Below are 12,561 nucleotides of genomic sequence, written 5' to 3'. Positions count from 1 at the left end.
TTCTGGCGTCTAAAGGAGGCAAACTAGAGGCTGAATCCAGAAAAATGCCAATTCTTTAAGAAGGAACTGCTGTACCTGGGACATCGAGTGACTAGCGAGGGAATAGGAACAGATCCAAAAAAGGTAGCCTCCAACGCTGAACTCGAACCGCCATCAACCGTCAAAGAGCTCCGGCAATACTTAGGACTAGCGTCGTGGTACCGCCGAATTGTACCAGATTTTTCCAGAATCGTCAAACCCCTAAATGACTTGCTGCGCAAAGGCAGTAAGTGGGAGTGGACACCGGAACACCAGATGGCGTTTGAGGAAGTAAAGGCAAGACTCGTGGAAGATCCGGTGCTAGCATGCCCGGACTTCAGTAGAACTTTCATCCTGCAAACAGACGCCAGCGACTACGGCATCGGAGCAATACTGACCCAGGACACCGAAAAGGGCGAAGGAGTAATCTCCTATTCGAGCCGAACACGGAACGGTGCGGAAAAGAACAACTCAACAACGGAGAAGGAGTGCAGCATCGAAAGCCCTTTAGGAAGGATCGCCAGATGGGCCCTATAGCTACAACAGTACGACTTTGAGGTAGCGTACGGAAAGGGTCAGCTAAACGTGGTGGCCGACGCATTGTCAAGACAACCACTACCAGAGACGCTACGAGAAGTAAAAGAGGCATCGGCAACAATAGCTTCAGGAGGGTGCAGCTGGATCAAGGACATGGGCGAAGAGAGGACCCAACCGCAGAAGTACCCGGACTATGTTATGGATGGTGAGACACTGTACAGAAACATACCTCACCGAGCAGGCAGTGAAGACGTCGCGTCATGGAAGATGTGAGTTCCAAAGTCGCTACAGTAAACAGTGTTGAGGGAAAACCACGACGCACCGTCTGCGGGACACGTAGGAAGCCGGAGGACAATTGCACGGTTGGCAGCCCGATACTACTGGCCAGGCATGCATAGAGACGCCCGAGCCCACGTAAGAAAATAGGAGATTTGCATGCGGTTTAAGCCCAACCAGATGCAGGCGGCCGGGAAGATGTTGACCCAAGTGCCGGAGGAACCATGGGCCACGGTATGTGCAGAATTCATTGGACCCCTACAAAGATCATTATCAACCCCCCTATACAAGCTATTTTACACCAAGGACAAGGGTAAAACCAGAACCTGCATTCTTACAAAGACACACTTTAATACATTTCTAATTCCACAGTTTAGCGAAGGCGACCTCACCACGGTCAGACTGGAGCTAAACGAACACACCCATCACACCATAGGATCATTCTATCTGGCTCACGACTACGAAGGGCCACTACCAAACAACACTACACAACAACTCATACGCACTCACTCATCTAATGAACTCATTTTGGGTGGGGACGCTAACTCACACCACACACAATGGGGAAGTACAAACACCAACGAAAGGGGTGAGTTATTCTACGACTATCTCCTTCAATCAAATCTATTCATCTGCAACAGAGGTAATGACCCAACTTTCATCACTAGAAATAGGAGGGAAGTACTAGACATTACTCTAATATCTGATCCCCTACTTAACCAGCTAGTAGCGTGGAAGGTGGGGACCGAACACTCATTCTCAGACCACCGATACATAGAATTTACAATAAGTCTAGACTGTCCTCCCGCCGAGAACATCACTAATCTAAGATTAACCAACTGCGGTTACTACAAAAATCTCCTCAACAGGAACTTACACGCTCCTCCGACACATATACGCAACCGTCAGGAACTAGATAACCTAGTTAACACTTTTACTGATATCTGCGGTTAGGCCATAAAAAGGGCTTGCCCAAGCAGAACAGTCAAAACAAAGCACAAACCCCCTTGGTGGAACGCAACCCTGGCGAACCTTAAAAGAGAGTGTAGAACTAACTTCAATAGAGCTAATTACAACAACAGCGAATCCTCCTGGAATTTATATCATACAAAACTAAGCCTATACAAAAAGGAAATTAGAATATCAAAACGAAGAGCTTGGGCTAACTTCGGCAGTAGCATAGAATCTACAGCGGAGGCATCCAGACTCAGAAGAATTCTAGCTAAAGCTCCAGCAACCATTGGCTGTCTTAAAACCAATGCTGACAGCTGGATGGAAAACAGTCAGGAAACCCTTGAACTACTATTATACACCCACTTCCCTAAGAACACCCATGTAGTGGAGGACCTCCACATAGAGGAGAATTTAGACGACCAGAGTATTGACAACATTTCAAACCCTGGCCGCATTCAGTGGGCTGTTAGCTCTTTTAAGCCCTTCAAATCACCTGGCCCAGATGGGTTCTTCCCGGCCCAGCTACAACGGACAGTAGATATGTCCCTTCCCTGGCTGACAGCCATCTTCCACGGCTGCCTTGCCCTAAACCATATTCCAACAAGGTGGCTGGACGTTAAGGTAATTTTTATACCGAAAGCCGGCAAGCCCTCCCACACCAACCCAAAGGACTTCCGCCCGATTAGTCCCTCTTACTTCTTGTTGAAGACCCTGGAAAAGCTAATTGACACCCATATCAGACTAACCATCGACCATAGCCTACTCTCTGACGCACAACATGCGTACCGTAAGGGTAGATCAACCGATACCGCCATCCACTCTCTAGTGTACAGTATAGAGAGAGGCTTCCGCAATAAGGAATACTCTCTTGCAGCGTTTCTAGACATAGAAGGCACCTTTAACAACGTCACCCCAACGGCGATTACTGGTGCTCTGACTGAACTAGGCATTGAGCGGCCCATAGTGGGACTCATACACACCATGCTAACCAGCAGAGTAGTGTACTCCACTATGGGATCGGCCCACTCTACCAGGAACGTCAGTAGAGGAACCCCACAAGGGGGCGTACTCTCACCTTTTCAATGGGTTTTAGTGGTCAACAAACGGCTATCACTTCTATAAGAGGCGGGCACAAAAGTGGTAGCCTACGCGGATGACGTGGTTATCCTATTGCAGGGCAAATTCCCGCAAACCCTTTGCAATTTAATGGAGACAGCCCTATCCACCCTCTCCCGGTGGACAGCTGGCTGTGGACTGGGAGTTAGCCCGGAAAAAACGGAACTAGTTCTCTTTACAAGGAAGTACAAGGTACCAATTCTAGTTCCCCCAAAACTACACCAAACGCGCCTAACCTTTACCAACCAAGCAAAGTACCTAGGTGTCATCCTTGACAAAAAGCTCCTCTGGACAGAAAACATCCTAAATCGCACACGCAAAGCGGCCATTCCCCTCTTCGCTTGTAAAAAAGCCATAGGGAGGAAGTGGGGTTTCTCCCCCATGATAGTTCACTGGCTATATACTGCAATAGTCAGGCCCATTCTCCTCTATGGAAACATCGTTTGGTGGCCTTCTCTAGATAAGAACTGCAACCTCCGGATCCTTCACAAGATCCAAAGAATCACAGAGCTCTGCATCAGTGGGGCGCTTCGCACTACCGCCACTGAGGCACTAAACACTATTCTCGATCTCCAACCTCTGGACCTACTTGCCAAAAGCTGGGCATCTGCAACAGCGCTGAGGTTCCGTGAAGCAGCGGCATGGACAGCAGGCTCCACGGATCACTCCAATATCCTATCAAAACATTCACCCCTACCACGTTACACAGACTACGTCCCACATATAGTCAACTTCGAAAGAAGATACAAGATCTATTTACCCACCCGTACAGACTGGGACAACCTCCCTCATCAATTCGTAAACGCCGTCAACATATACACGGACGGCTCCAAGCCTAACTCCCAAACATGTGGTGGAGTCTTTTCCCCGAACTAGACATAAAAGTCTCATTCCGCCTACCAGACCACTGTAGTGTTTTCCAATCGGAAGTGATGGCAATTCAGGAAGCCACTACCCACCTGAACACGTCTGTACATCAAGACATAGATATCTTCATCTTCTCGGATAGTCAAGCAGCCCTCAGGGCCCTCGACTCCTACACAACGAACTCAAAAACAATCTCTGAATGCCGCAAATCTCTTAACGAGATGGCCACTCATCTGAGAATCAACTTCATCTGGGTGCCTGGACACCGCAACATTGAGGGCAACTGCATAGCAGACGAGCTAGCAAGACAGGGGACAACCGCCGATATCCTTCGTGACAAGGACACGGTAGGTATGCCCATGGCTACCTGCAAGCTCCATCTCAAACTAACTACAACACGAAAAGAATAAAAACTCTCCTACAATGTAGCAGGGAGGACATCTCCACTCTCCTAAATGCCCTCACGGGCCACTGTCTTATAGGGACTCATGCGATAAGGCTGGGTCTAAGTAACCATGACTTCTGCCGCAGCTGCAAACAGATAGACGAAGAGGAGAGCATCTGCCCAGCGCATAACCTAAAGCGCTTTCAAACCCTAGTTAGCTACACACTTCCGACCCTTGCGGCCATTCAGGACGTAAGCATTAAAAAACTATTATGTTTTTTGAGAAGAACAGAATACTTCGCGAAAGCAGATAACCCATGAACTAGGGAAACGGATCTTTCAAAGATCATGTGGTATCACAAGGGGCCCATTGTGGCCTAAGTGAGGGGACTAATATCTAGTCTCCAACCACTCCTACCTAACCTAACCTAACCTTCCAAGATCTGGGCACGGGAACCAAATGCTGCTCGTCATGATAGATAGATTTTCGAAACGGACGGAACTGGTGCCCCAGCGCAGTGCGACAGCAGAAACGCCCAAGAAGGCGTTTAGGGAACGCATAATCGCAAGTTACGGGGTCCCGAAGGTGGTCATAACGGACAACGGAGTGCAGTTTGCAGGCCGCATCTTTAAAAGTTTCCTGGCTGAGATGGGTATCAGTCAACAATTCACCGCACCATACGCATCACAAGAGAATCCGACCGATCGAGCAAACAGAACAGTCAAGACCATGATTGCGCAATTCGTAGGACAGGACCAGAGAAACTGGGACGAGAAGTGGCCGGAGATTATGCTAGTAGTAAACACGAGCACATCGGAATCCACCGGCCATACACCGGCGTTTCTTACTCAGGGCAGGGAACCACGTTTACTCAGCAGCCTGTATGATAAGGAAACCCTAGGCACTGGACGAGCTACGGAGACCCCTGAGGAAAATGCCAACAAACTGAGGGAGGTATTCGAGATCGTACGGCGATATATGGAAAAGGCGTCCCAGGACCAAGCCAGACACTATAATCTGAGAAGGATCCAATGGTCACCAGCGGTGGGCGACATAGTGTGGAACAAAGAACATCACCTGCCCAAAGCGGCTGAAGGATTCGCTGCAAAACTAGCCCCGAGATACGATGGCCCTTACCAGGTTGTAGATTTCGTCTCTCCAGTGATCTTCAAAATTAGCCACACACAGTCGAAGAAACATAGGACAGTTCACGTTGGCGAGATCAAGCAACAACAAAACGAGCAGACAGTGGAAACGTCAGATGTCTAACAACAGGTACGAGGCGACAGGATTAGGCATTAGGCCGAAGCGAGAGTCATCCATACGCCACACGGAAAGGGCAATCAGGATAGCACAAGGACATGGATAAAAATTTCACGTTGATTCAGACTGCGAGGCCAGGATTATGCGTCAGGCCTAAGCGAGAGTCATCCACACGCCACGCAGAAGGACGTGGATAAGGATGAATGGTGATCCCGACCGCAAGGCAACAGGATTCAGTGCCGGGAAGTTGCCAGAGTCATCCGCGATTACGCCAGGCGGAAGGGACATTTACAAGACGGCACAAGGATACGGGTAAAGTGTAGGGATCCAACCGCAAGGCAACAGGATTCAGCGTCACTTACAAAACGGCACAAGGATACGGGATACGTGTAGGGATCCAACCGCAAGGCAACAGGACTCAGCGTCGGGCAGTTGCCAGAGTCATCCGCGATTACGCCGGGGATCCACCCGCCAGGCAACAGGATTCAGCGTAGGGCATTTGCCAGAGTCATCCATGGTTACGCCAGGCGGAAGGGATACTTACAACACGGCACAAGGATACGGGTAACGTGTAGGGATCCACCCGCCAGGCAACAGGATTCAGCGTCGGGCATTTGCCAGATTTGCCGAGGTTACGCCAGGCGGGAAGGACACGGACAAGGTCGGCCACAAAGAAGGAAGGATACCCAAAGGACACCCGAAGTGTACCCCAGGGATAGCTCAACGATACCCCGAGGATACCGGAAGGACGCCCAGAGGATACCCCAATAGTACTCGAAGGACACCCCAAGGATACCCCAATAATACCCCAGTAATACCTAATAACGGAACTCCACCGGACCTTGGACTCTCCCGTGAACTTTGGACCGGGAGAGGAAGTGCCACATCTCGGCAGTGGAGCGGCACTCAGGCGTGCCACAAGCATCGCGAGAATCAGCGGGATGGCAGCAGTGGGCGGAGAATCGATTGGAAGCGGTAAGTGAAGGACAAGTGGGTCAACCAGGAGTCACGGACTTTGGACCCGGAGTGGAGAGATCCAGCGGGCCGTGCGCAAAAGGGTAATAACGGTTCCCGGAGGCCCTATATAAGGCCGCAGAGCGCTGGCAGCTGGATTAGTCGATCACGAAGAGTAGAGAGATCAGTTAAAGTACCAAGTGAACAGTCAGTCAAGCAAGTAATCTACGAGGGAGCCACAATCAAGCGAGTCGTCGGAAGCACACAAGGAGCAAGATCGCCACGTCGAGACATTCGGGATTGGGACATCAGGAATCTCCGAATTGAGACACAGGTGGCTGAGTTCTGGAAGACATCACGCGGCTAAGTCAAGGCGTTTGTTTTCCAACGTTGTCACGACCACACCCTGGCGAGTCGCCCGAAGGTTCCGTCAGAGACAAGCAAAGGAGTCCTACGACCAAGAACCGCCAGTTTGGGGAGGAAAGTTGTCTGCGACCCAGCGTACCTTGCCCGACCAAGCAGGACCTGGCGTGACGGAAGAGCGGTAGATCGATTTGCGGTTTCAAGAGGCGGCCGCCCGGAGAGCCCTGCGATTACCGGCGAAGTTCCCGAACAGCAATCGCCGAACTCCCCGAGTGCCAGAACGACGAGACACGGGTCAAAAGACAGCGCAGAGGACATAGACAGCGACGCCAGCATACATTTCCGGCAGCCACGTTAATATCGCCGCGGGGAGCTCATTGGGGAGCGCAGGAGCGTCGCGGGCGTGAAGCATTAGGGTGAAGCCGAGTGGAACGTTCGTCTGCGCTAGGCATAAAGGAAAGTGAACTGCTAGGCAGCTTCCTGGCGGTAGCCTTGACTGTCAGCGCGATCTGAGAGTTTCCGAGATCTCAGCGTTCATCCGGACAGACAGACGGACAGACGGACATGGCTAGATCGACTCGGCTAGTGATCCTGATCAAGAATATATATACTTTATGGGGTCGGAAACGCTTCCTTCTGCCTGTTACATACTTTCCGACGAATCTAGTATACCCTTTTACTCTACGAGTAACGGGTATAAAAATCAGTTCGTTACAATGGATGCTTTAAATACTACCTGAATAGGTTTAAGTATGAACCTTATCCGCACTGCCCACTCTGCGAGTCGGATAATGAAGACGCAGAACACGTGTTTCTTGTCTGTCCGAGATTCGAAAATGAACGAAGAGATCTGAGCATAAGGGTTGGGAGGACGTAAGCCGCTTGTAACCTGGTGGATCAGAAGTAAATTGAATCAGAAGTAAATTGGTCGGCGGTATGCAACATGGCCACAATAGTACTCGAAACTGCGCATCGCAGAAAGACACTGTCAGTGTCAGTGACACACTGACACTGACACTGACACTGACACTGACACTGACACTGACACTGACACTGACACTGACACTGACACTGACACTGACACTGACACTGACACTGACACTGACACTGACACTGACACTGACACTGACACTGACACTGACACTGACACTGACACTGACACTGACACTGACACTGACACTGACACTGACACTGACACTGACACTGACACTGACACTGACACTGACACTGACACTGACACTGACACTGACACTGACACTGACACTGACACTGACACTGACACTGACACTGACACTGACACTGACACTGACACTGACACTGACACTGACACTGACACTGACACTGACACTGACACTGACACTGACACTGACACTGACACTGACACTGACACTGACACTGACACTGACACTGACACTGACACTGACACTGACACTGACACTGACACTGACACTGACACTGACACTGACACTGACACTGACACTGACACTGACACTGACACTGACACTGACACTGACACTGACACTGACACTGACACTGACACTGACACTGACACTGACACTGACACTGACACTGACACTGACACTGACACTGACACTGACACTGACACTGACACTGACACTGACACTGACACTGACACTGACACTGACACTGACACTGACACTGACACTGACACTGACACTGACACTGACACTGACACTGACACTGACACTGACACTGACACTGACACTGACACTGACACTGACACTGACACTGACACTGACACTGACACTGACACTGACACTGACACTGACACTGACACTGACACTGACACTGACACTGACACTGACACTGACACTGACACTGACACTGACACTGACACTGACACTGACACTGACACTGACACTGACACTGACACTGACACTGACACTGACACTGACACTGACACTGACACTGACACTGACACTGACACTGACACTGACACTGACACTGACACTGACACTGACACTGACACTGACACTGACACTGACACTGACACTGACACTGACACTGACACTGACACTGACACTGACACTGACACTGACACTGACACTGACACTGACACTGACACTGACACTGACACTGACACTGACACTGACACTGACACTGACACTGACACTGACACTGACACTGACACTGACACTGACACTGACACTGACACTGACACTGACACTGACACTGACACTGACACTGACACTGACACTGACACTGACACTGACACTGACACTGACACTGACACTGACACTGACACTGACACTGACACTGACACTGACACTGACACTGACACTGACACTGACACTGACACTGACACTGACACTGACACTGACACTGACACTGACACTGACACTGACACTGACACTGACACTGACACTGACACTGACACTGACACTGACACTGACACTGACACTGACACTGACACTGACACTGACACTGACACTGACACTGACACTGACACTGACACTGACACTGACACTGACACTGACACTGACACTGACACTGACACTGACACTGACACTGACACTGACACTGACACTGACACTGACACTGACACTGACACTGACACTGACACTGACACTGACACTGACACTGACACTGACACTGACACTGACACTGACACTGACACTGACACTGACACTGACACTGACACTGACACTGACACTGACACTGACACTGACACTGACACTGACACTGACACTGACACTGACACTGACACTGACACTGACACTGACACTGACACTGACACTGACACTGACACTGACACTGACACTGACACTGACACTGACACTGACACTGACACTGACACTGACACTGAGAGAGAGTTGTGAAAGCAGAGAGTGCGGACGCGTTCTAAAATCGCTCCGTTTATTCCTTGAAGTTTTCAGCTTAAAACCAGAAGCGCAGCTTGCCATCCGGCGTGGAGCACTCGGGACACGCACCTGGACATCAGCTGGTGGACGGGAGGCCGTGGACGACATCCAGGAGCAGCTTGGGAATCTATCCCCAACAGGTTTGGCGGCCAGGCAGGGGCCGGTCGTAGATGAGGGAGGGGAGGCATCTCTGCCTCTTATTACTTTCCACTCGTTGTTTGTTTAGCAGTTGCCAAATTTTTTCACTCGCGCTTTCTATTTTTGCAAACACTGAATCAGTGGTGGAAAGCGCTTGCGCGACCAGCTGATCGTAGTGTGCGAAAGGGGCTGCGGGTGCTATAGCAGCAAGCTTCGGACAGGGTGCAGGCCAAGCACATAAATAAGTGCGTGCCGTAGCACGTAGGGAATTTTGGGTGGCTCTTTAAAAAAAAAAATTAGAAAATAAAAACCATAAGCCTTAGTACTAAGACTTATCCTTTTTATTAAATAATTCATAAAAATATTAAAGTCCGATCGGAAAACAGCAGATACTGCGGGTAAAGATCCAAGCTTACTGCAGTACCGTCGAACTCCCCAGGCGGGGAAATGGCGGGCAGGGGATCGGGGGCACAACACCCTGGCGCTAGCCTAGGGGTTGGGCCAACCAATAGTGGAGGCACGCCGGCAAACAAAGGCCTGGCGGCGCCGGCTAATGCCGACGGCTTCCACACGCCTTTGTCCAGTCTACCTGACTGGGCCAACACGGGAGCTGACCCTTTTAAAAAAAGCAGCGTAATGGCGAGATCGCCAGAAAAAAGGGAGGAGTGCAGTGGCAGACAGCCCGGCACCCCCCCAGCAGGAGATAAAAGCAGCCCAAAAGCTGCAGATGAGGAGCAGGGGGATATGCTGAAGCAGCTGACGGGCCTGGGATCAAAGGCCAGGGAGCTGAAGAAGCTAATGGAAGGAAAGCGTTCCATTACTAACCCCATGAGGGATATAGTCGACGAAATCGACTATCTCCAGAGGGAAGTCCTGTCGGCTGTGCAATGCATAGTCGAAGAACAGGAAAAAGCTAAGGAGATAGCAAAAAAAAAAAACCTGCGCAGAAGTGCTCGCGAGCGGCACCAGCAAGCGACCCAGGGGTCAAGAAACTGGGATGACGCTGGCGGTACCAGCGAAAAAGGCGATGCATAAGGCACCGGCAAGTGATGCCAGTCAAGGTGCAAAGAAAGGGAGTCATGCTGGGACAGTTAGCACCAGCAAGCCCCAAAAACCTGGGAAGAAGCCAGAGGAGTGGACACAGGTGAAGCAGAAGGTCCGGAAGCCCAAGGTGCGACCGCCACGGAACGACGCGATAGTCATCGCAGCCTCTGCTGGAGGGTCCTATGCCGACATCCTTAAAAAGGTTAAGGCTGAACCGCAGCTTAAGGAGCTAGGACAAGCAGTACAGGCCGTTAGGCGAACAGCAAAGGGGGAACTCCTAGTGATTCTAAACAAGGTCTCTGACCCTAAAACCGTAGAGCTTCAGACCACAATGAAGGCTGTCCTGGGCAACAATGTCGACGTCAGAGCGCTGACTGAGACAATGCTGATCGAGGTAAAAGACATCGATGAGACCACCGACAAAGCAGACATCTTATGTGCGGTTCAATCACAATTTGATGTGGAACTGCCAGAGTCCGCGGTGGTAAACCTAAGGGTGGCATACGGAGGCACCCAAACCGCCACACTAAGAGTTATGCCCGACATAGGGAGACGACTCTTGGAGAAGGGCAAAATTAGGCTGGGATGGACCTGGTGTAGAGTCCGCCCAAAGCTAACACCTAAAAGGTGTTTTAAATGTATGGAGTTTAACCATGTAGCAGGGAATTGCAGGGTCCAGGAGGACTGCTCAAAATGCTGCTACAACTGTGGCGCAAAGGAGCACCAAGCCAGAGGCTGCAAAGCAAAGGCCTGCTGCATGCTATGCAAACGCAAAAAGGAGAAAGATTGCGATCACCCAACAATGAGTGGGAAATGCCCGTACTTCAGGAGGGCTATGCAAGGGCTTAGGGGTAAATGAAGTTCCTTCAGATTAACCTAAACCATTGCGAGGTTGCCCAATCGTTGCTAGAGCAAAATGTCATCGAGAAAAACGTAGACATGGCACTCATAAGCGAGCAATACAGGAATAAAAATTCCGGAGAATGGGTAACAAATAATAGTAAAAAATCGGCAATATGGAGCTGCGGTAATCCAAGGCGACAGATTAGCAAGAAAAAATGCGGAAATTGCTTCGCTAGGGCCCAAGTGAATGGTATAGCTTTCTATAGCTGTTACCTGCCGCCAAGCCTTAGCCTCCCCCAGGCAACATCTGCGCTCGAAGAGATTGCAGAAGACGCCCGGGAAAATCGCCCCGCCGTAATTGCCGGGGACTTTAATGCCTGGGCTACGGAGTGGGGCTCCCCCCGAACCAACGCGAGGGGAAAGGCGCTACTCGAGAGCTTCGCCGCACTTGACCTAGTGCTGCTGAACTCTGGAACAAAACCGACTTTTTCAAGAGCCGGCACCAGTTCCATCATTGACCTCACATTTGTGAACACTGGATTGGCCTCGGGCTCCAGCTGGGAGGTTAGTGACACCTACACGGGTAGTGACCATGCAGCAATAATCTGCACGATAAATTCTAGAAGTGGCCCACCACGAGTCCCTAAGACCGTGCCAGGGTACAAAATAGAAACGCTAGACGTGGAGATGGTACAGATGTTGTTCGAGGACCTCTCCACAAGCGGCTCAGCTGAAGAAAGGGCAAACCACATCGCAGAGTATACCAAGGTAGCCTGTGATGCATCCATGCAGAGAAGAGGGAAAAACCCATCAAGAAGAAGACCTGCATACTGGTGGAACCAATCCATTGCGGAAGCCAGGAAAGACTGCCACAGGGCAAGACGCGCATACCAACGCTCAAGAGGAAGGCCCGAATTTGA

General features: G+C 50.6%; 1 protein-coding gene across 1 annotated transcript; it reads left to right on the top strand.

Annotated features, from left to right (window-relative positions):
* The first annotated feature begins 11,653 nt into the window (after window positions 1–11,653).
* LOC139354109 (uncharacterized) lies at window positions 11,654–12,561 on the top strand. Its single transcript, XM_070998375.1, has 2 exons — window positions 11,654–12,224; window positions 12,434–12,561. The coding sequence occupies exons 1-2, from the start codon at window positions 11,654–11,656 to the stop codon at window positions 12,559–12,561; spliced, it is 699 nt and encodes a 232-aa protein (XP_070854476.1).

Source organism: Drosophila suzukii (genome assembly GCF_043229965.1).
Source record: "Drosophila suzukii chromosome 2 unlocalized genomic scaffold, CBGP_Dsuzu_IsoJpt1.0 scf_2c, whole genome shotgun sequence".
In the NCBI taxonomy this organism is placed as follows: domain Eukaryota; kingdom Metazoa; phylum Arthropoda; class Insecta; order Diptera; family Drosophilidae; genus Drosophila; species Drosophila suzukii.
The sequence above is the reverse complement of the archived record's forward strand: the minus strand, read 5'-3'. Positions and strand labels throughout refer to the sequence as shown.